Source organism: Phragmites australis, chromosome 2, assembly GCF_958298935.1.
Source record: "Phragmites australis chromosome 2, lpPhrAust1.1, whole genome shotgun sequence".
Classification (NCBI taxonomy): Eukaryota; Viridiplantae; Streptophyta; class Magnoliopsida; order Poales; family Poaceae; genus Phragmites; species Phragmites australis.
The window spans coordinates 21,746,979-21,770,997 of record NC_084922.1 but is presented as its reverse complement, the minus strand read 5'-3'; the positions used below and the strand labels follow the sequence as shown (position 1 = coordinate 21,770,997).

General features: G+C 41.4%; 1 protein-coding gene across 4 annotated transcripts; it reads left to right on the top strand.

The window, feature by feature from the left end:
• The first annotated feature begins 18,201 nt into the window (after positions 1-18,201).
• On the top strand, positions 18,202-21,807 carry LOC133903245 (uncharacterized). 4 transcript variants are annotated; one of them, XM_062344566.1, is made up of 6 exons: positions 18,206-18,636; positions 18,735-18,961; positions 20,213-20,417; positions 20,495-20,580; positions 20,656-20,744; positions 21,031-21,807. In XM_062344566.1, the coding sequence occupies exons 1-6, from the start codon at positions 18,397-18,399 to the stop codon at positions 21,261-21,263; spliced, it is 1,080 nt and encodes a 359-aa protein (XP_062200550.1). In that variant the 5' UTR covers positions 18,206-18,396; the 3' UTR covers positions 21,264-21,807. The 4 variants fall into 4 exon arrangements, with proteins under 4 accessions (XP_062200539.1, XP_062200550.1, XP_062200546.1 ...); XM_062344571.1 differs by having other exon boundaries at positions 18,211-18,636; positions 20,216-20,417; positions 21,031-21,728; XM_062344555.1 differs by having other exon boundaries at positions 18,202-18,636; positions 20,495-20,744.
• Positions 21,808-24,019: the final 2,212 nt, after the last annotated feature.

Below are 24,019 nucleotides of genomic sequence, written 5' to 3'. Positions count from 1 at the left end.
ATTTTGCTCTAGTGTTAATTTGGCCGAAAACGGGCCTGAAAACGAGTCCTGAACAGTTGGATATCCAGAAAATTATGACCAGAGCGAAACACGACCAAAACTCATTGGATGGTCCTCTCAGGTCTTGTTGGTCAGGTTAGAGCTAATTATAGTGTATTTTGCTCCAATGTTAATTTGGTCTGAAACGGACCTGAAAACTAGTCCCGAACAGTTGGATTTCCTTATAATTAAGACCGAAGCGGAACACCACCAAAATGCACCGGATGGTCCACCCAAGTGTTACATGTTGGAGAGTATTCTAGTGGATTTCACTCCAGTGTCAATTTGGTCTAAAATGGGACCAAAAACGGTTCCGAACAGGTGGATTTCACGAAAGTTATGACCAAATCAAAAGGTGACAAAAACGCATTGTATGGACCTCCCAGGTGTTATAAGTCATGTTGGAGCTTATTCTATTGGATTGTCCTCTAGTGTTAATTTTGGTCTGAAAATGGGTCCTGAATAAGTGGATTTGACGGAAGTTTTGATCGGTGGAAAACACGACCAAAATGCACTAGATGGTCCTACCGGGTGTCGTAGGTCATGCTTGAGCTTATTCTTGTGTTTTTGCTCCGTTGTTAATTTGGTACGAAACTGGGCCAAAAAGGGTCCCAAATGGGCAGATTTCGTGGAAGTTACGACCGGACCAAAATGTGCTGAAAACGCATTGGATGGTCCCCTCCGGTGTCATAGGTCATGTTGCAGCTTATTCTGGTGGATTTTGCTACAGTGTTAATTTAGTCCAAAACGGGCCCCAAAACTGGCCCTGAACAGTTGGACTTCCATAAAGTTATTACCTTAGAGAAACATAATCAAAATGCATTGGATGGCTCTCCCAGCTGTTGTAGGTCATGTTGGAGCTTATGCTGGTAGATTTTGCTCTGATGTTAATTTGGTCCGAAATAGGTCCAAAAACGGCCTCGAACGGGTGGACTTCCCGAAAGTTATGACCAAAGCAAAATACAACAAAAAGATATTGGATGGACCTCCCACGTGTCCTTAGTCATGTTGGAGCTTATTCCGGTGAATTTCTCTTCGGTGTAATTTTGGTCTGAAAACTGGTCTTGAATAGGTGGATTTCACGAAAGTTATGAACAAAGCAAAAAAAAGGGGACCAAAACGCACTGTATTGTCCTCCCAGGTGTCGTCGGTTATGCTGGAGCTTATTCCGGTAGATTTTGCTCTGGTGTTAATTTGGTCCAAAATAAGGCCGAAAATGGGTCCCGAATGAGTGGATTTCACGAAAGTTATGACCGAAGTGAAACTAGACCAAAGAGCAATGGATGGTCTCCCTAAGTATTGTACGTCATGTTAGAGCTTATTCCGGTGCATTTCGCTCCGGTGTTAATTTGGTCCGAAACAGGCCCAAAAACTAGTCCCGAACAGTTGGATTTCCAGATGGTTATGACCGGAGCAAAATGCAAGCAAAACGCACCATATGGTCCACACAGGTGTCGTAGGTCATGTTGGAACTTATTCTGGTGGATTTCGCTCTGGTGTTAATTTTTCCAAAATGGGACCAAAAATGAGTCCTGAAAGGTTTGAATTTCCATAACGCTCCGGATGGTCCTCCAGGTGTTGTTGGTCAGGTTGGAGCTTGTTCCAATGGATTTTGCTCCATTATTACTTTGATCAAAGTGGGCCCAAAAATGGGTCCCGAACGGGTTGATTTCACCAAAGTTATGACTGGAGCACAACGCGACCAAAATGCATTGGATGGTTCTCCCAGGTTTGTAGGTCATGTTGGAGCTTATTCCGGTGAATTTCGCTCTAGTGTTAATTTGGTCCGAAACGGGCCCGAAAAAGGTCCCCAACAGTTCGATTTCTAGAAAGTTATGACCGGAGTGAAATGCGACCAAAATGCTCCGTATGGTCCTCCCAGGTGTTGTAGGTCATGTCAGAGCTTACTCCGGTGGATTTTGCTCTATTTAATTTGCTCTGAAATTGGCCCAAATACGGGTCTCAAACGGGTGGATTTCACGAAAGTTATTAAGGGGATCGAAATGCAAAAAAAAGCATTGCATGGACCTCCTAGGTGTCATATGTAATGTTGGAGCTTATTCTGGTCAATTTCTCTTTAGTGTTAGTTTTGTTTTGAAAACGGGTACTGAACGGATGGATTTCACGAAAGTTATGATCAGAGCAAAACGCGAACAAAATGCATTGGATTGTCCTCCCAAGTGTCATAGGTCATATTTGAGTTTATTCCTGTGGATTTTGCTCGGTGTTAATTTGGTCTGAAATAGGGCCAAAAATGGACCCCGAATGGGTGGATTTCACAAAGTTATAATCCGAGCGAAATGTGACCAAAGCTAATTGGATGGTCCTCTCCGGTGCCGTAGGTCATGTTGGAACTTATTGCAGTGAATTTTGCTCCAATATTAATTTGGTCCGAAATGGGGCCAAAAATGTGTCCTGAACGGTTGGATTTCTTGAATGTTATGACCAGAGCAAAATGCGACCAAAACACACCATATGGTCCTCCAAGTGTCGTTGGTCAGGTTGGAGCTTATTCTAGTGGATTTTTCTTTATTGTTACTTTGGTCCAAAACAGGCTCGAAAACTGGTGGATTTCACAAAAGTTATGACCGGAGCAAAATGTGACAAAACGCGTTGGATAGTTCGCCCAGGTCATGCAGGTCATGTTGGAGGTTATTCCATTGTTTATTGTGTCTGAAACGGGCCTGAAAACTGGATTTGAACAGTCTGATTTCTATAAAGTGATGACTGAAGCGAAACGCGACTAAAACGCACTAGATGGTCCACCCATGTGTCGTAGGTTATGTTGTTGCTTATTCTGGTGGATTTCACTCCGTTGTTAATTTAGTCAGAAACGGGACCACAGACGGGTCCTGAACGTTTGGATTTCTAAGAACTTATGACCGGAGCAAAGGATGACCAACACGCATAGGATGGTCCTCCAGGTGTCATTGGTCAGGTTGGAGCTTATTCCGGTGGATTTTTCTCCATTGTTACTTTGGTCTAAAATAGGCCTAGAAACAAGTCCCGAACGGGTGTATTTCACGAAAGTTATGACCGGAGCGAAACGCATCATAATAAATTGATGGTCCACCCAGGTCTCGTAGGTCATGTTAGAGCATCTGCCAGTGGATTTCGCTCTGATGTTAATTTTGTCCAAAAAGTGGGCCCAAAACTGGACCCGAGCGAGTGGATTTCACAACAGTTATGACTGCAGCGAAATGTGACCAAAACGCATTGGATGTTCCTCTCTGGTCTCGTAGGTCATGTCGCTACTTATCCGATGGATTTTGCTCCGGTGCTAATTTGGTCAAAAAAGGGCCCGAAAACTAGTCTTGAACAATTGTATTTCCATAAAGTTATGACCGGAGCAAAATGTAACCAAAATGCACCGGATGGTCCACTCAGGTGTCGTAGGTCATGTTGGAGTTTATGCCATTGGATTTCACTCCAGTATTAATATGTTCTGAAATGGGCCCAAAATACCCAAACGAGTGGATTTCACGAAAGTTATGACAAGAGCAAAACACAACAAAAACGCATTGGATGGACCTTGTAGGTGTGGTAAGTCATGTTGGAGCTCATTCAGGTGAATTTCTCTTTGGTGTTAATTTTTTTCCAAAAATAGGTTCTCAATGGGTGGATTTTATGAAAGTTTAGATCAAAGCAAAACATCACCAAAATGCACCAGATTATCCTCCCAGGTGTTGCTATCGTACATTGATGATCTCGAGTACAAGCAATGTGGCTATCGGGTTCGGTAACCAATCTAAGGCTTCCTGATATGTACTTCCTTGATTCTGGGTATATCAGGTACCGCTGATTCGGTTCTATGATATCGGAAGCTTCCTAATATGTGTTTCACATACCCTATCTGTGTGTGATATACTCCTTATGTGCATATACCCATAGTTATATATTTGATAGTAACCCCCTAACTCTACTCCGGAGGAGAGGTTTCCATAAGCACCTACTCGAGTACTGCCATGTTTAAGCTTGGTCAAGTAAAGTAGATCAAACTCATGGTTGAAAGAATCGAGTATGGATGAATCCTTTCACGAGTATCGAGTGGAAGCATAGTCGGGTCGAGCGCCCTGTGGCTAACCACACTCGAGACTGGAAGAAAAAAGATTTAAAGAACTCAACTGATCGACACCCGACTCCGAGTAGAGTAAAAAAAACCTTTCAAAATTTGAAACGATGGGTATGAGAGCATTTAATGCAGGCAGAAGGGTGCGCAGAGATTTGCACATCGTCTTCATCTCGTCTTTCACGTCGATCGAAGCACCATAGAGATGGGAGTAGTTGCCGAGGCAGAATCAATTTCTGGTTTTAATTTGGAGACAATGCCTACTTATACTTCCAAAGAGAAACTCCATCGCCTCATCTTTTCCGCCTTTGCCAAAACCTTGCCTTTAGATCTCCTCTCCAAACTTTTTCGGCATCATCCACTTTCGATCAAGGATTTTCATTGCCCTCCCTTAGTCTCATGGCTGAGAATCCTGATTGGGCTGTTCTGCCATTGGGAGTACTAGATACCATCTCCAACAAGCTGCTGCACCCAGAGGATTTCACTTTCTTCCGCTGTGTCTGCACTTCTTGGTGTGAAGTGCACAGGGTGGCAGAGTTTTGGTCATGGATCTTGAAAGGACCATTTGTGCACAATGATGGCTTGGTCAAGGTGCATCATCTGGGGAGTGAAGCAGCTTTTGATCTTCGTTTCCGAGGTTTAGTCGGTGACAGTTGAGAGATAGTCGGGGCCTCAAGCGAGCTCTTGATCGTCATCGAAAGAGGGCGCCAGGTCAAGAGCAAAGTAATCAACCCAATGACAGGATGGTTCTCTGACCTTCCGCCACTCTTTTATGATGCATTTTGGGTAAGCCTGGAGGGAAAATTGAACGTAAGTCTGTCCTCATCACAAGCGTGTGGTTTGTTTATTGGGTGACTAACAAAATTTACTTTTTTCAGGCCTTGAGTCCTCCTGTAGTGACAAGGAAAAACTTTTTGCTGACGCCATGAAGAAGATTGATGATGACGTCAAGTATCGGTAGAGACTCATGAACCAGGTGAACACCGCGCGAGCTGAAAAGAAAGCCATGATGAATGAACAGGATGCTGCCATTGCCCAACGAGATGCTGCTAACCTGGCTCTTCAAGAGCTAAAGGAGCAGACACTCGACTGCATGACCCAATCAGCCTCTATAAGCACCGCTACATTGCTCGGTATCCTCAAGAGTTACAATCCCAGGTTTGATACTTCGTTGGTGACAGTCGGGTTTAATTGTACTAGTGAGGAGGCCTCAAAACTTGTCGAAAGCGTCCAGTCGGTGGTTCCAGCCTTTGTTGAGTCTCTGAGGCTTAGTTTGCCTAGTGATGATGGTGAGGAGATTCCCTCAGATTGATGGTCCATCCTGTTCTGGCACTTGTAAAATACATTTTATGATCTGGGAATGCCCACAACAATTCTACATTTTCCCAGTCTATTATGCTTTTGTCTACTATTGTCTTGTCGATGAAATAGGATTATCATAAGTAGATGCAATAATTGATAGGTGCATTTTGTCATCATTCTCAAGACCATATGATTATGTATCTGTAAACCTGAAATCTTAACTAGATAAGCTATTAGATGTGCGGCCCTCGAGTATTCGAGAAGACCGTAATAGTAAGGAAAAGACTAATACAGAGCTAGAAAAAGAAAGAGCATATCAAATTTTGTTGCGAACTTTTATCAACGTGCACATTCAATCAGCATACAAACATGAACTCGATAGAGAGTACACACGAAGTAGACTAGGACTTCAGAACCCTTTTGGTCATTAGGCGTGAGATGCCTGACAATCTCTGTGCCATTATGCCTCCTGAGGTATAGCTGTCCGTCATTGACCCAACACATACCTCCGTTGGTCCTATTCAATGTGATCGACATAGAGCCAGATAAAATTTTGCAAAAACATATAACAAACATATGGTATTACGATATAGCCCCCGACTCTATGGTCGAGGAAGAAATTACTCGATCGGAGAGTAGAAAAGGACATACCTGTACTATTGATCGGAAAGAAGTTTTATAGCTCAAAACTCTGTACTCGACTGAATCTCGCTTTCGACCATGTGCATGATGAGGCTCGTTCTAGACCATGTACTCGATAATGGAGTCGATCGAAGAGTGAGGCTCGTTCTCAACTAAATACTCGAGAATGCAAGCCCCCGAGCATTATGATTTTGACTACAATATGATTATCTAGTGAACTTGAACCAGTGGACAGGTGGGCATTAAAAGACCTCACTCCCATTTGTACTCGTTTTCACCATAACATAGATCTGATGCGTCGTAATGGCCGCCCATCCCTCTTTGCAGGGACGAGACAAGCCATAACGCCATCATGACTTCCACCAAATGCTCTACGCGTCCGAGGCGACTCCATCATTTCGGATCTTGATGGCCACATTTACACAGTACAACTCGTTTCCCCCGCTATAAATAGAGGGAACTCGAAGTTGTTTGTCCATCGTCTCCTTTGTTACCTTTACCCATTGCCTCCTAGGACTCTTGAAGACATGGCCTCCACTCCATCTCCACCTCTTGAGCTGGTCCCAGAAGTCCTTTCCCCTAGGCCTCTCGCCATGATACCTCCTGAGGTCATCATCATCACGTCCTTCGATGACGAGGACTTGAGTAGCGGGCCTCACAAGGAGAGGGAAGAAACATCCACCATGGATCGTCGACATCCCCTCACTCAGCGCGTTCGCCGTTACATCAAGACCTATGCTTCGACGCAGCGCTCTGCACCGGAGAGGAATGAGGATGTGGTGATCTCAACCGGATCATCGACAAAGCCGCCATTAAGGTCTTCAGTGGTGAAGCCCCTAAGTCATCGCTGCCGAAGGAGGCATGGTCGCCTTCTCCGTCGACAACCACCAGATCGCCTTCGCTCCATGCAGAAGACCACTTGGCATCACCGACGCCAGTCATCAGCTCCAACAGGACCTTCGTTTCGGCCACTTTTCCTAGCCCTTATGCTAGTCGGCGTCCAATTCTTGGGGTGATCAGTTGCCGCCCGAGGGAGGAGTACAGAAGGTTTCTCAACTTGTTCAGGGGCGAATGAGGGTCCATACGCTTCTAAACTTTTGGAGGTGGTGGATCTTCACTAATTGCCAGAGCTAGGTGGATCCTTTCTGTAATCTACCTTATGAATAAAACTTTTGAAGTTGGTCGATGTTCCACTAGTGTTCAAGTATCTCGCCATTCGGAGTAGATAGCCGTACTGACCCTTCTCGGGTGACTTCAACTACTATGTAAGGTCCTTCTCACTTAGACAATAACTTGTGGTGCTGGGCCTGTTTCTGTACCTTTCACAGGACAAGGTCCCCAGCAGCGAGTTGCTTGGGCTGAATTCTTTGGTTTTGATATCTACGCAACGCCTGCTGATACTTAGCTGCTCGAATAGATGCTTGATCTCAATACTCCTCGAGTAAATTTATGATATCCACTTGTAAGTGCTCCTACCCTTCTTTTGAGTAACTCTAGATAAAACCTCTTCACTAATTCCCTCAAATATTGTATTTTTGGCCTTAGCATTCCACCTAACTTGTTGTTCAATAAAAGGTTGATCAAACCCAATGGAGGCAGCTAGCCAAACTTTGGGAAAAATAGCCTCAAGATAGCTCGCCAAGCAAATTTTCTAATAGGCAAAGTTCTTTCCCTTGAACTTTGGCACGCTACTTCCAGTCCCCGGGACCATTGCTCTAGGATTTTAAGCCTATCAAGAGCACGAGACTCTGATACCAATTGAAATGATCGAATGACCCAAGAGGAGGTGAATTGGACAATTAAAAATTTTCTTCCAATTTCTAGAATAAGTAGCAACCTTAACCTAGATGCAAAGAAAAGCGACTACACGTTCAAGCTAAGGAAAGGGAACCAAAACAAGCAAGCAAAAACACAAAGAGAAATGCGAAAACAAAAGCTTGCAAGAAAGTAATGCTCAAAGTAACTATGGGAATGTAAAGAGATGGACAAGAGAATACCGGATTTTTTCCCGAGGTATCGAGGAGTTGGCACTCCCACCTAGTCCTCATTGGAGCATCCATCAAGGATATCACTTCCCCTTGAGTAACCAAGACACAAGTGCTCTCTCATGATTGCCACTTCTCTATCTCCAGATTGGCGGGCATCAAACTAAGTACAAACTCTTCTCGGGTCTCCCACAAGAACTCCAAGAGCTCACCGAGAACACCTCCAATCACCAAGACCAGCTAGTTGTTGCCAACCACCAAGAGTAACAAGTCTATACCTTCACTTGACCAAGATCAAACCTAGACTACAGCTTGATGCACATTTGGTACTCTCCTAGCACTAATAATGTCCTTAATCTTCAATTAGGAACTTGAAAATCAACTCAAGTGCTCTCTCTTGCTTCTCGATGACACACACAGTGTATAAACTCCTCTAGGTCACAAGAGTATAGAACGAAACCAAGTGGAGGGGTATTTATAGGTTAGAGATCCAAAAATAGTAGTTGCCTAACAACCCACATTTTCTATTATCACCAGATAGTCCAGTGAGTATATCCTTTTCCCACCGGACAATCCAGTGAGTACAAATTTTCATACCCAAGTGCCAACTGTCACTAGCCGTTACTAGTGAGAATTAGTCTGGTGATAAGCATCATGTGTTCAATACACTAACACCGGATCATCATGTAATTTGAACCAAGCCAAACTTCACTTTGCAAGCCTCTCTGCTAAAAATGCTCTGATGCTCATGCATTTCCATCACTGGACAATCCAGCGAGTAGACCACTTCAAACTGAAACCTCGCTATAGAAATTAGACCGGTGATCTCAACTTCCAGTCACCGGATAATCCAGTGAGTACAAATCTCTTTGGTCACCAGAAAAGCTTCTCTGCAAGAATTAGTCCAGTGAGTACATCTTCCAATCACCGGATAATCCGGTGAGTTCAACTTCATTTTTACCAAAAAATTCTCTTCTGCTGAAATTAGTCCGATGCTTTAAACACTCTAACACCGGACCATTGCGTGTAACACTTCTAAAATTTTTGGACACGTGTCAACAAAAAAGCATCCGGTGATACCCTGGCCTTATTCATCGGAGCATCCAGTGAACATAGAAGTGCTTTTCTGACTTGTGCAAATAATGCTCCAGTAAGACCAATAACACAACCACCGAATCATCCGGTGAGGCAAGTTTTTCTGAGCTCATCCAATTCAAACTTTCCTTAAGCTCTAACTTCTCAACATCTCAACCACAGACTCCTATGAGCTACCTAGTGCTAGAATTTCACAAGTGTGCATCAAACCAAGTCTAGACTCAACTAGGTCAAGCTACTATTCTTAGCCCCTCTTTATAGTACGGTCAAAAGACTAAAATAGGAAATCTATACTACTCTAAGTGTCCTTCATCTCCTTTATGATACTTAGAATTAGAATATCCTTAATCTTGATGCACGTGTCCTTTGATCGACCAGATAATCACTTTAGAGACCAAGAGTACCCAATACTAAATTTTTTCATTCCATTCAAAATAGATTGTTAATCATAATGATATGATGATCATTAATCACCGAAACACTTACCAGTTACCTAGGGGCCTAGATGCTAGAACAAGTGATCGTACACATTGTCAGGTTTTAGGAACTTCTTCTGTAACACCCTGATTTTCATAATTTACAACTTTTTAAAATTTTCCAAGATTATTGAATAGCTTTACCAGTAGAGTAGGTTTAAAACCTATTTTCTTAATCAATTAATCAATATAGGTTATTATTTTGTGTGCATTGCATACTGAGTTTTGTTAGGAGCCAGGTAAATGCATTAGAGTTCTTTTTATTTCTCTTTGGTGTTTTGAGTGAAAAAGATTTTGAAAAGTTTTTTACAAAACTCAGTAGTGAATAAGTTAAGGATCTTAATGGTTGAATTCAAAATCTTTGAATTCATCATCTATTGATTCCTTGATCATATCTGATCCTTCTCCAGTTCAATTCAAATCTTATCAAAATCTTTGTTTAAAGTCAATCTCTCTTCTTTCTCAAATTCTACCTAAATCCAAATTTAAATTCTTTATCTACTCCTATTCTTGTTCAAACTCATTTTTCGTTTATCTTAAATTCACTCCAAACTCAATTCAAATTCAAACCCTATTTAAATTTCGCTGCAAAAGTTTTTTTTTCTAAATCCTAGATATACCTGAAGTGTCTTTGGGCTCAATATTGCTCAAGTCCAAACCCTTAGCCAAGTCTTCTAGATGGCCCAACAAAGGATCCACGAAATCTATAAATTTTCGCGGAGTCCTAGACAGCCTCATCTTCGCATGACATTTCGGAGTTCAAAAAGGCATCAAATACAATTCTTGACCATACAAAAGTTGTAGGTCCCGTCGAGAGCTTCGATTTGAACCTATGGAAGTCCTCTTTTCGATAATGGAGCTAGAAGTTATGGCCCACTAAATCAGTGCTATGCAGATAAGTCCGAGTTCAAATAGGTTATCTTGTGGTGCATTTTTGGAAATCAAGATAACATTTTCAGATGTTCTAATGACTACCAAAGTTGTAGATATTTTCGAGTACTACAATTTAGAATCAAGAAAAATCAAATTTGCAGTCCGGACAATAGAGATATTATCCTTAGAACAAAGAGCTGCGAAAAAGGAAACCGTAACCGACTCGAACTCGAATCCTATTCGTGTTCGGCTTAGACTCCACCTCATCCAGCCGCCCCTAGCCCTATAAATATGAGTTGGACACACTTTTCTACCCCTATTATATGCCACCAAACCATACAAATTGCTGCTGCCATGTCCGTGCATCGCCGGAGCGCCGCCGTTCGTCGAAGCCGCCGCCGCCGCCCATGATGCGCTACGTCATCTTCTCCGCGAATCCTCCTTCCTTGACCATCAAAGCAAGGTGAGGACCCCTTATTCTCTTTCATTACTACTGTTTTAGCATCATCCTAAGTCCCTAGCCAAGCTCTAGCCCTGGCCAAAACCCGATCTACGCCGCCACAATCGTTGCCGTCGTGGACAGCCACGCTGTAGCCAATTGGCATTAACGTTCCCGACCGACCAGAGATCAAATCACCAAGCCCTTTTACCGGTGCATGTCCCATGATGTTTCCCACGCTCTCACCAACTAGGTCGGCCAGTAGAGCAGCCAAACCACCGCAATCAAGGTTGACATACCCGCTGTCCGGTTTCTGGACGCGTTTTGCGTGCGCACCGGATTTGCATTTGCGTTCCCTGTCAATCCAAAAGCCGTACGGATGCACCAACCGTGTCACGGAGTGTCCCATGGAGTCTTCTACATGACCCTAGGAGCCCATTCCCATTTTGCAACGACACAACCAAGACGCCATTGCCAACCACAGCATGTCGCAGCCATCACCCATCTCATCCCTGCTGGTCGTTCTTCCTCTCGGTGGATGATCTACCAAAACTCATGCCATAACATTTTGTTCCTGGGATATATGAACATCTCTATTCAAACGGTTTCTCAAATTTCATAGCCAATCTCTGGGAACGCTAGCATCTTTGTTCCTGAATCTGTTTGCGGTCACCACCAAACCTAGAAGCAGTCATCGTTGTTTTGCCGCTACCTCGGATAACCCCCTTCCAAAACCAACCATGTCTTTGAGTTAGTCTTTCCGTGTTCTATGCCATACTTCCCTCGTTTCACTGAAACACCACCGAAGCCGACATCGATGTCAGTGGCCATACGCCAGATCGCTGTCTTCGACGAAACCCGAACCACCACCGCTACATAGAGTCAACAGTAGTATCCTTAACCTAGAAGCGCAACCTTCGGCCTTTTTGATCCATCATAGGTGGTCTATACTAGATCTCCGTGTATCCCTTCTTTAATCCAAGATGTTACTTGCATAGCATGCCAAGTCAGCACCCCATCATTTTCCATAGCCTAGTCAATGAAGTCTAGTCTGCCCTACACTTCTTGAATCTTGCACAATGATGTTGTCAAGCCTGACACAGTGATTGTGCGATAAAACCTTTTTGTCCATAGGACGATAGTCCCGGAAAATTAGTTTTTCCTTTTCAGGCTAATCCATCTCTCGAAAGTTGTTCTCTTTTCATCTTAACTCCGATTTAAGTGATTCTTGCGTCTAAATATTTCTAAAATCTTACCTATCCAACCATAGTGTTTTTTAAGTGTTTTAATGATGTATGGTATGTTGTTCTCAGTGTTTTCCTTTATGTTGTTTGTCAGTAGTTCTCGCTATTAGTCGATAACGTTCCGGAGCAGTTCGAGGGACTTCAAGACCAAGATTTTGACAACACTGAGCAGCATTGGGTAAAAGGCTAGTGTCCTTGATCATCTTGAACCTATGTTTTTAAATATTTTGTTTTACAAAATTACATGCAATATCTATCAATATGATGGGTAGTCACCTATGTTAGGGTTTTCCTAGATTTTCCCTTATCATCCCTTGGAACCTAGATGGTTTATGGTTAGGTGTCTTTTATGAGTAGATTGCTTAACCATGCTTTTAAGATGTTGAGAAGTGTCATAATCTTGACTAATGAATATATGCAACAATGGTCATTAATGTGGTAATGGTCTAGCAACATGGAACCTTAGGCCTTGAGCAAAGTGGTTTTGATGGTTATCATTGTTATGATGTTGGTTTAGTGTTTGCTCAAGTAACCTAAGTAAGGACTGGTTCGTGGAGCGACAACCCAAGAAGTAACGTACCAACCACGAGGCTAATATGGGTAAGGCGTGACATACTTATTAGAGTCTATCCAGTGTGTGTTGTGTTAGCGCAAAAGGGGGTTCTGGGTAGGAGTTGAACTCGCGTAAAGCCTGACGGTGAAACCTAGTGGGCAGACACATACTGGGTTAGTCTCTGGTTAGTAAAAAGTGTTATACAGTGATTCTTGGCGGCACACCACTGGCGTGTGTTAAGTGTTTGCGCAACACAGCAACATGGAATTTACTGAATCGTGGGGAAAGATGAACAAACTCTGTAGAGTGTATAACTGTTATAACAGCCGTGCTCACGGATATGACAGACTTGGATCCACACATGATTAGTGGGTTGTGGTTATGAGTTTGGTTGTGGTTGTGGTTCTGGTACAAGGAGTACTAGATGGTTGTGGTTTTGGTTATAGTACAGGGAGTGCTAGACGGTTATGGTGTGCAAGGTGGGGAGTCTTGTATGCTGCGTGTTGGATTGTATGGGTTACATTCACTTAATAATTACTTAATGCTTTTGAGTCAAAAAAAAATTTCATTACTCACATTTACGCAAATATACCATGTATTAGCCTATTCTTGGTATAAGCCTGCATATCATTATTTTTCCCACACTTGCTGAGCGCATCATGTGCTCACACTTGCTATTTTCCCTACACAATGCCACATGTATGCTGCTGCTCAGTGAGTGAAGATGTTGAAGACTATCAAGACGAGATTGTGACGTTCTAGGCGCGTGTCTCCCGGTCAGTTGCCTGCAGTGTTGTTGGGCACCAGTGATTCTATTCCGCTGCAGATATCTTCATAGAAGACAATATATGTCAATTGCTGTAACAGTTTAACATTATTTAATAAAAGTATTGCTTTTGTTACTTTACATGTGACGTCCTTATGTGTGTTGAACATCTTGGGCACACATAAGCCGCATCTGGTTTTGGCCGTTAAAACCGGGTGTGACATCTTCTCATTCTTGTAATCACAGCATGGACATAGACACCAAATTACCGTTTTACCCCGACCTTCCATATCCGCCACCACGATAATCAAGAAAGATTTCAACCCGCTTATGTAGTCGTTACAAGTACAGTAATCAAAGTACATCTAACTTTGGTCCACCATCTACAAATTGAGAAAATGTTAATTCTAAATGAAAATGACAGAGAATGTAGAATAAGTATAAAAATTCTAACTCAATTTAACTAAATTAAGTGTGTACGTGTGTTCTAGTGATATTCAAGACAACAATTAACATTCAAATATGATACATGTTATCTATGGTGAAAGATCCTAGCTAATTTCTAATAGCAAAGATAGGTCCTAACCTTATTCAAGTATATGTGGCCCAAGTAAGTTTCCATGTGCTTATATGGTTATAGACAAAATTTGGCAGCACCTCCCCACTGTTCTCCAAATATACGTCTCGACAACGAGCCGAGAGGGTGTGTAACCAGAGAAAAATCGGGAGACACCGCCAAAATTCTCTCTAGAATCGTACAAGAGCACTGAAACTTACTACTCGGGTCTCATATCCTCGAACTGTCCAAAGTACATGGACAATTCGAGAGCATCTTATTATAAATATGACGAGTTACCAAGTCATATTTATAATCAAACACTCCCGAACGGGAGACATAGGTTACGCATATACACTAAGAGGAACAATCCACATATATCAATATCTGAGAAAAGGAGCAAAATTGTTGATTCCAACTCAAACCCTAGAATCCACCATGCATATATGAGCAAGAGGAGGAGGAGAGGGAGGAAGCAAACTTTCAAAGGCTAGGGACACACACCAACTTTAAATCACCGAGATTTGATTTGGCCTCAACAGAATCACCAAAAAAATCGCCCCTTTACTGAGCAGATGCGATGGACAGACACTGTCCGGTTGTGCTGCTCGGGGAATAAAATAACAGTAAACATCACTCATTAGTGACGGATTATAAGGATAACTATCACTAATGAGTGAGCTATGAATGACTGGTCTCGTAACAACCCGTCACTAATGAGTGGTCCTCAGACATTTAGTGACGGGTTATTAGGACACCTGTCACTAATTATTTAACATTAATGACAGGTGATAAGGATACCCATCACTAATGACACATTAGTGATGGGTGAAAACTAAGACCCGTACTAATGACATCTACAAGAAGAGATCGACTTTTAGAATAGAGACATGCATGCAAACAGAGAGTACTTCAATAGATTCCATTCAACAGAACTGAACTGAACTTCGATGGATGACATCCTAAAACAATGTCAGGATTTAGCAGCTGTCTTCACATTCAAGAATATAGATATATATCCAAAAACTTGAATTTAACTCAAGTCAGTCATACAATATAGTTATGCATACATTCCATACTTATCTAAATATCTATACATCATTACACTTGAGCATTTGCCAGAGCACGTAGCCTCTGATATTTAACATAGTTGAAATCTACAATACTGTATCCTAGTACTTCATCGATATATATTAGTGCATAAATTAGTGCACTCCATTTCGCTTGACATGGACGACCCGATGCTTTACCATAGATAGTAAACAATATCTTATTAGCTGATTCATTTCCACTTAGATGAAATCTTATATCAGCCTAGAAGTTATCTTCAGCAATGAAGTCCACTCTAGGGCTATAAATGCTCCATAGCTTGATCTAAGATAGCATCAAAGCTAATTACCGCAAAGATGTCACGAAAAATATCCTACAAGTAAAGAAAATAAAATTATAAAAATAATACATGCTAACAGTCATGTATATCAAAATAACCGAATTACATATTACTGTACCATATCATATTCATCAAACTGAGCAAGCCTCTCACTGATCAAAGCCAAATCCTCTTTGCCCTCCTCAAGAACTTTTATTCAAAAAAGAACACATGCTCCTCAAGCACTTTCAGCACCCTTCAATGGCGGTTTTTTCGGAATGCAACAAAATCAATGATGCATTACCACAGGAACTAATAGTGATATCCCTACTACTTTCTCCCCTTGAACGTATGTCAAAAGAGATAAATAGTTTCACAAAATTCCTTCCATCTAGAGTGGATTGCACTAAGGTACAGCATCACCTATCGCAAGGATTACCTCTTTGAGCCATATGATCGGTTTCAACACCTACATGATAGAATGATATGAATTGAGCCTAATGTACTATAAACTCAATTAAATTATTGTGCTAATGGGTGTTACTATGAGTCTAAAAATGAGGGAGAAAAAGAAAAGAGGTTACTATGATCGATCTCGATCGCGACCGGTGGGGGAACGCCGCTGGAGAAACGCCTGGAGGATAGTGTACGGCTGAAGCGTGAGCTGAAGGAGGAGTTGTCAGGATCCATACAAGTCCGCCATGATGACGGCAACGGCCCCCGCCACTACCTTGATCCATCGCCCTAACCCTAATGGGTAGAGGGGGGTGACGGCGTACGTCGGGCTATGGTGGAGGGGGGAGGATGGCAACAGCATCGGCGGCGAGGTACGAACAACGGTGGTGGTGGGAGGAGGAGGTGAGCGGACGTGAGCGGAGATGAGAGTGGTCAAGAGAGAAATGGGCAGATAAGAGTGGTTGGGCAGATAGGAGTGGTCGGCGAAGAAATTAGTGATGGGTGATAACACTCGTCACTAATGAGTCAGTCGTTAATGACAGTAACAACTACATCTCGTTACTAATTACTTTAATATTAGTGACGGATCTCATAACAACCCATCACTAATGAGTAGGCTATTTAGTGATATGTGTCTCATATACCCGCCACTAATAACTGAATTATTAGTGACGGATATTAATATAATCCGTCACTAATATTTTTAGTGATGGGTTGTTCGCTCGCCGTCACTAATAAACCATCATTAGTGATGGGTCTTGATCAGATCCCGGTCCAGACTACACATTAGTGACGGATCGATACTGGACCTGTCACTAATAATACACTAGTGACGAATACTGAAGAGCCATCACTAATGACGTGTCTCTTTTAATATTTTCTTACGTAGTGAAGGAACACAAGGCAATCAAGACCACCACTGGAAGGGACACAAGAAAATCCCATCTTTGTGTCACTGGCAGTGCAGATTAGATATCATTGAGACAAACCAATTTTCAATTTTTGGTGCATGAGCAGGATAGAAGCCATTGCCAATCGAACTTGAGCCAAAAATAGCCAAATCCAATCGTTTGAATATTTGGATTTAATTCACTACTAACTCCGATAAATCTAATTCACTCGCATAATCACAATTAATTATTATATAGAATAGAAAGATAATATCTTCTACATAGCTTTTCCTATTCAGTTCTAGAATAGTGGTTACAGCGAATGAATTTTATTCAAAAGAAGGTTTCACGTTTAGTTGGAAAGTTAAAATCGACAATTAAGAGCGTATTGATCCCACATGGTTTCTTTTAACTTACATATTGTATAAATAACACAATTCACATACGCAATTTCAAAATTTAGGAAGGTAATTTATTTTTCTATTAATTGTGTACATAATAAAACTGATTTACCAACTAGATTAATCATTGTCAGCTCGGTTACTATGATCTGTGACAGACCAAAACCCAAAATGAATTTATGATAGTTTAGAAACTAAAATTTATAATTCGATTGACATATTTACATGGGACGACCAGATTGATGGCCTAGTTTGCCTGCTAATCGAAGTGTTTTTTATCTGCCCAATGTGGGGAAAAACTCTTTTCAAGCGAAAGCTCATGGTACATCACGTGATTAACTCCCACCTTCCCCAAATAGAAATACTAACCACCTAGGACATGTGTTAAGCAACACTGGATCAAATCCGCTCAACTTAACAGCCACTCCTATCACTGACATGTGGAATCACGTATTTGTTCGTCAGCCTGTCAGGGATTGAACCCCAAAACTCAGCATGTGCGGAGGACATCCAGTCAAGACGCGCCACGACACGATCTATCCCGAGGCGGTTGGCCCCGTCCAGTGCTGCATGCCCGCCCACTCTCGGCCGTCCACGTGTGGCCTGCACGCACTCGCGGCGTTTCGTGCGGCCCCGCGTGGGCCGGGTCGGGTCGGCCATCACCCTCCTCACCCTCACGCTAGCGCCACGTGCGCTTCTATTTCTCACGGGCCCCGGCACCATATGGCCCACAAGTCAGAGAGGTAAGCAATTACGCGCGGTTGATCCGCGTGTGCGGTTGGTTTCTTAATCAGGGGCTCGGGGTTCGATCCGGGGAGTCCAGCGGCCGACCAACGAGGCGAGGAAACCCGCAACCGCGCCCACCATCCCGCGCCCACAAGCACTGACAGGTAGACCCGTGCGGAAACCTCGTCCCCAACCGCCAGCATCGAGTCGTGGCATCCCAGGCTTGCGACGCCCCCACCGCCCGCGCGAAATCCCCTTCCTGCCCCTTCCGTCTTCCTCCTCCTCAACCTTCCAATCCCGCTGCATCTCCTATAAATACACCTAGCCCCGGGCCCCCGGAACGCAGTTGCTTCCTACCCCCTTTCCACCATTCCCTTCGTTGCTCCTCTTCCCCTTTCGCTTGGCGTCTCCTCCAATCGAATTGGTTTCCTTCACCAAATCTTAGGGTTAGGGTTTCGTCTATTCCTTCCCTTCCTCGCCAAATTAGCGCGTCGCGAGGGCTAGCGCTGCGTGTGATGATGGGCACCGCCGTTGAGCTCGGCCGGAGGCACGGCGAGGACCGCTTCGACGACGCCGCCAGGGCCCGCCGAGGCCACCAGCGCGGCCTCCCTAAGTCGCGGTGGTCCACCGCCGCCGCCGACCAGGAGAAGCCGCCGGAGGTGCCATCTTCGGCGGCGGCCCCCGGCGTTTCGGGAAACCTCCAGCTTTTCGTGGCCGCCGTGACGCCGTCCGTGCCGGCGCAGTATCCCTCCAAGGTTCGCCTCCTGGCTTCTGTGCTGCAGGATTAGATCCTTACAATTTGTGATGGTTTGGCCGTTTCGGAATTGGTGAGATTTGGGGATTTGTGATGCAGAGAGCGGTGAGGGGGTGGAGGAGTGGCGGCGTGGCCGACGAGCAGGATAGGCCGTACTTTGATCTCCGCGACGTGTGGGAGGCATACAGTGAGTGGAGCGCGTATGGTGCCGGCGTGCCACTCATGCTTGATGGGTGCGACGGGGTCGTCCAGTACTATGTGCCCTACTTGTCTGCTATCCAGCTCTACGGAGACCCCGCAATCCTGCGGCCATCTCCTAGCCCAAGGTGAATTTTGCTCACAGCGGTTGCTATCGGTATAAGTTGTATTGTCACATTTAGGTATAAATAGTTTGGATTCAATTGATGGTCTCTGTGTATCCGTTCCTCAATATATGCCAACAAGTTGTGGAATCCTTTCTTAATTCTTGATAGGCAACTGAGATCCACTACGTTGTACTTACAGAGAGCAGTAGGCATTGTATCCTGGCATTTGGCATTGTGCTGTCTAGATGCGGTATGATGGATTCTTTAGACTGCTGTTGTGCTTGCCTGTAATGCGAATGTATTCTTTCTACAAAACATGACCAAGTCATTTTTGTTCAACTTATAGGGTACCCTTTCTGCTATAAGGTTAACGGCCTTTAAGTAGTGGATGTTTTCCAGGTGAAGTTATTAGTTACAGTATTTGTTGACATCAAAGAGCATGAACATGAAAATTAAAATGGAAATCAGCACTAACTATTTCTTGTAAAAGGGGCTTGTCTTTTACTTATGCAAGTGTAAGCCGAACTCTGAAATTCATAATGTTTAACCTGGTGGAAAGTATTTTAAGCTCCAAACTTAATGGAATTTGAGCATTACATACATAAAGAAATGCTCAAAATGACAATTAGCATCTCCAACAGGCCTGACCTGCAAAATTGTCTTCACGTGCGTTTATATAGGTAGTTCTCAAAAGTTATTTAAAGTTTTACCTTCTCTGTGCATTCTCGCTAAATTTGACTTATGCTAGTGTGTATCACCTAAGGTTCTCATACATGTTCTGACATGTTTACACATTGCAATTTTGACTTCCCTCTAATGATTGTGTAATAGTTGTTTGGAACGTTTGGAAAAAAGCCAGTTGATTCCCCTATTCTACTTGGTCTGTTATATGCAAGTATCAGATATCCCTTTGTCCATTTTAATTGGCAGCTCAATGGAGCCATTCAAGTTGTTGATTCCTTCACTGTGCATTCGATAATATTATTTAAGAAAGATTTTGTTTTGTTGAGGACAAGATGTAATTTGTATGTATAGTGGGGTAAAACTCTAAACGCATAATTTCTTTACACTCGCACCTTTTTTGTCCGTTTAAAGCTTGTGAAGGATTTCTCAGGTTGTAAATCCGTTCATAGTTCTAAATTTTTGTTTTCACTTTCACTTTTTCAGTGATTATTTTTGTCAGTCATTGGTTGTTCTTGAGATGTTCTTGTGTAGCTAGTTTCACGTAATATTTTTATTTCTTAATTTTGTGCTTCCTTTTTTTTTTTGAAGCAGGCATATGATGAATGACAGTGATGTAGATAGCCACGACTCCAGCAGTGATGCAAGCAGCGATTATGAACATGGAAGGCTAAAGCATCTTACACATGAAGGTTTCTCAAGTGATGATGGTGAATCTGGAGATCTTCATGGTCGCTTGCTTTTTCAATACCTTGAGTTTGATTCTCCATTTTGTCGTGAACCATTGAGTGACAAGGCAAGAATTATCATCACTGTATTTATATACTCTTCAGTGGCAGTTCCAAGTTCTAACACCCTTTTTTTCTGTTTCAGGTTTCTAGCCTTTCCTCTAGATTTCCTGGATTGAAGGCCTTAAAAAGTTGTGATTTGTCACAGCGAAGTTGGATGTCTGTTGCTTGGTATGCTTTTCATATTATGAATACTTTATTGGTGCTTCTTAAAGATGTAACTAATCAAGTTTTGCAAGATTGCAGGTATCCAATATACCGTATCCCTACAGGCCCAACATTAAGAGATCTGGATGCTTGCTTTCTGACTTTCCATCAGCTTTCAACTTGCAGAGGTAACCATATTCTGTTTCTGGTTCCTCTTTCAGAGTCCTTAAGTTGAGATTTTCTGATAATGTTGTCCCAAATGCTATTATGGTTATACCAAAACAAACGTAGGTTACAGAAATTTCTCCTTTGTTTTGTTTTATGGATATTCGCTTATCCTATGCACAATCCAGTTAGCAGACACATGGTGAATTTGATATTGTTGAAGTATAAGAAAGATTGTACAAATAATCAGGTTCCTTTTTAGGATTTAGTGTTCTGTTAAATGATTTTTTTTGGTGATCTCTTGTCCAGGTCATGGTGGTACTTTAAAATATCCATGGGGTCCTGATGGCACACCAACAATATCACTCCCTATCTTTGGTATGACTTCATACAAGTTTAGCAAGTCGGTATGGTCTTCGACTGATGGGGATTGGCAGCTGGCTAGTGGCTTACTGCAATCTGCTGCTGATTGGCTGCGAGATAGACATGCCAGCCATCCGGATTATCAGTTCTTTGTCTCACGTGGTGCGTACAGCACGTAGTGGCACCAAATCCACACCTTTGACAGAATTTGCTACAGAATGTCTGGAAGGGAAGGAGTTGGTTGTAACATAACCAAAGGAATCGAACGTCTTGCTGCATTCATACTCTGATGCATGTCTCGAGACAGGGTTGTTCCCAAGTGGGAAGCAAGCAGTGTTGTTCTGCGTTGTAAAGTGCATTAATTGGAGGGTTCGATCGGCCGTGTTTTGTTATACTCGGTCGGTAATCCTCCTAAGAAAATCTGGGACGAAAAACAGTGAGGGAACATGGACTTGTTGCACTTGTTTTTCGAATCATCTGTGGCTCCTTGTTAGATAGAGCTGCTGAACTTTCTTATGTATTACAAAAATACGGGGGATAAGTTTTGATGAGATCCCCTTAAATGTCTGTAAACTTGTGAATGCTTGTCGAGACAGCATAGTGCTGTTTTAAGAACTTGTTGATTAGCAACCTGTCATCTGCCACGTCATTCTACACAACCTGGGTTTACAAGTAATTGAAGAGAGATAAATAAGTAGAGGGAATAAAAAACCTTATTATTGATTTAGAGGGTGTTTATATATTTATATATGTTGAATAGATATGATAAAAGAATATGTATATTGGGGAAATATTTTTTCTAATAAATATAATTTTTTATAGTTGATAGTGTAATTGATTATGGTTTACTAGACGTGTTTACTAGAAGTGTTTATTTGTAGTACTCTCTCTTGATTAATTTAATCATTAAAATCTTGTAGGAAAAATTTGAGAAATATAATATGGTGATATATCATTAAAACTTTTTAAAAAATCTAGTGAGAAAAATAAGAAAAAAATGATACAGTATATATTGATTATTGTCTTATTGTATACTCATATGAAAAAACTTTTTAAAATAAAACATGTAAGTAAGTTTAGAGAACAATTGATACGATTTACGGATCTAATATATCTTTGATACCCTCTTTAAAAACCCTGATAGGGAAATTAGGAGATACAATATATCTGATAATGACATACATATATATATATAGATAGATAGATATATATATATATATATTTTTATATATGAAAACTAGTATGTATTCTGGGTGTATGTATTTCCACCTCTCATATACCACTTTTACACGTGTGTTATATTTCTTTAACACTTTAAATATACTTCATTAGTAATTATAAGATACTACAATACAAATCCTACAAAACAATTTATGAAATTCCATGATTTTTTTATCATAATTTGCATATATACTTCTTTTATGTATAAAAAAGAGTATAGAGCAAAAATGAAAGGCTAACATTGAATTTTTTTTTCATATAACTCATATTGGAGTATCTTAGAATTAGTATTAGAGTATACTAAAAATGATAAAGCTCATAAGAAGGAAAAGAGTACAATATTATGTATAAACGTGTTATAATTTAGGAGAGTCTCTCTCTTAACCTTGTAAATCTATAAATTATTGCATACCAATTCTATAAACAAACTTTTAGAATATCAAAGTTGGTAAGGACTTTACGAATAAATCTACGAGATTATTGTAAAATTTAGTTTGCAAGATATATCTCTCCACTTTGTCGTAACTCATGAAGATAAAATAATTTTGAGGGAATATGTTTAGTGATATTGTTTTTTATGTAACATGTTTACATCTGAGCAACACAATCAATATTATATATGTAGATAATGGTTAACGATTCAATGAAACTAATACCAATGTTGTATGTGGTTGATCATTTTGTGAAGCTATATTATAAGTATGTGATATTTCAGAATGATAGGTAGAAGTAGCCACTGGAATATGTTTTTGATAACTCCCATGAGAAAACTATATCATTATAAAATCAGCCTATGATCTGGTATTATGGGGATCATATAGCCAGTATTTGGATATCTCATCAAGGTTATATCTTGATTTTTATGATAGAATAAATCAAATTTATGGTGATATAAAGATATATGAGAATATCCTCTTTGACTCTCACCTAATGGCGTTGTTAGAGCTATGCTATTTTGAACTAGCAAATTATCTGCAAATACAATATCAGGTTTGTTGTTATTTGCAAGATACATGAGAGCTTTGATGGATATGATTGTCCAATATCATTTGGATATTGATGGACTGATGAATAAATATTCCTGAAGGAATATGCTCAAGTTGTAGACTTAAACGAAATTTAGTTTTACCCAAATCATTTAAATTCCGTATTAAGATGATTGCATGCTTTCTCGTATGTGGTTGGAAATGATACAAAATCCAATGAGATTTTATTATGGACACATGTATACAATCATCGTGATTGGAATAACCCTTTTGTAGAAAAAATTCATTTAGTCAGTTGTACCACAATTAAGTATTCATTTAGTCAGTTGTACCACAATCAACTTAATTGTTTGAAGTCATGAAGTGACTTAAGGTTTACACAATATATATATTATGATTTGTATTTAGATTCAAAATACCAAGTCCATTATAGACTTATATGTCCGAATCTATTCAATTCATTTGATCTGCCAATAATATTGAATATGATAATGTAATTTTCACACATACTATAAGGTATGCAGCATTGTAAGTGATGTTGGGTCTCTGTGTGAACCCTTATGTTATAAGCTTCGCTATTTCATCACCTTATGGAATAAAAATTCATTTCGCTTCCGTAGGTAAGACATTATGTTGTTGAGAAAAACAATTCTACTTAATTATCACCTTTGGTTTGACCAATTTGAGTGCTGAAACAATATGTTTAGGACTTTTGTTTTGGATCCAGT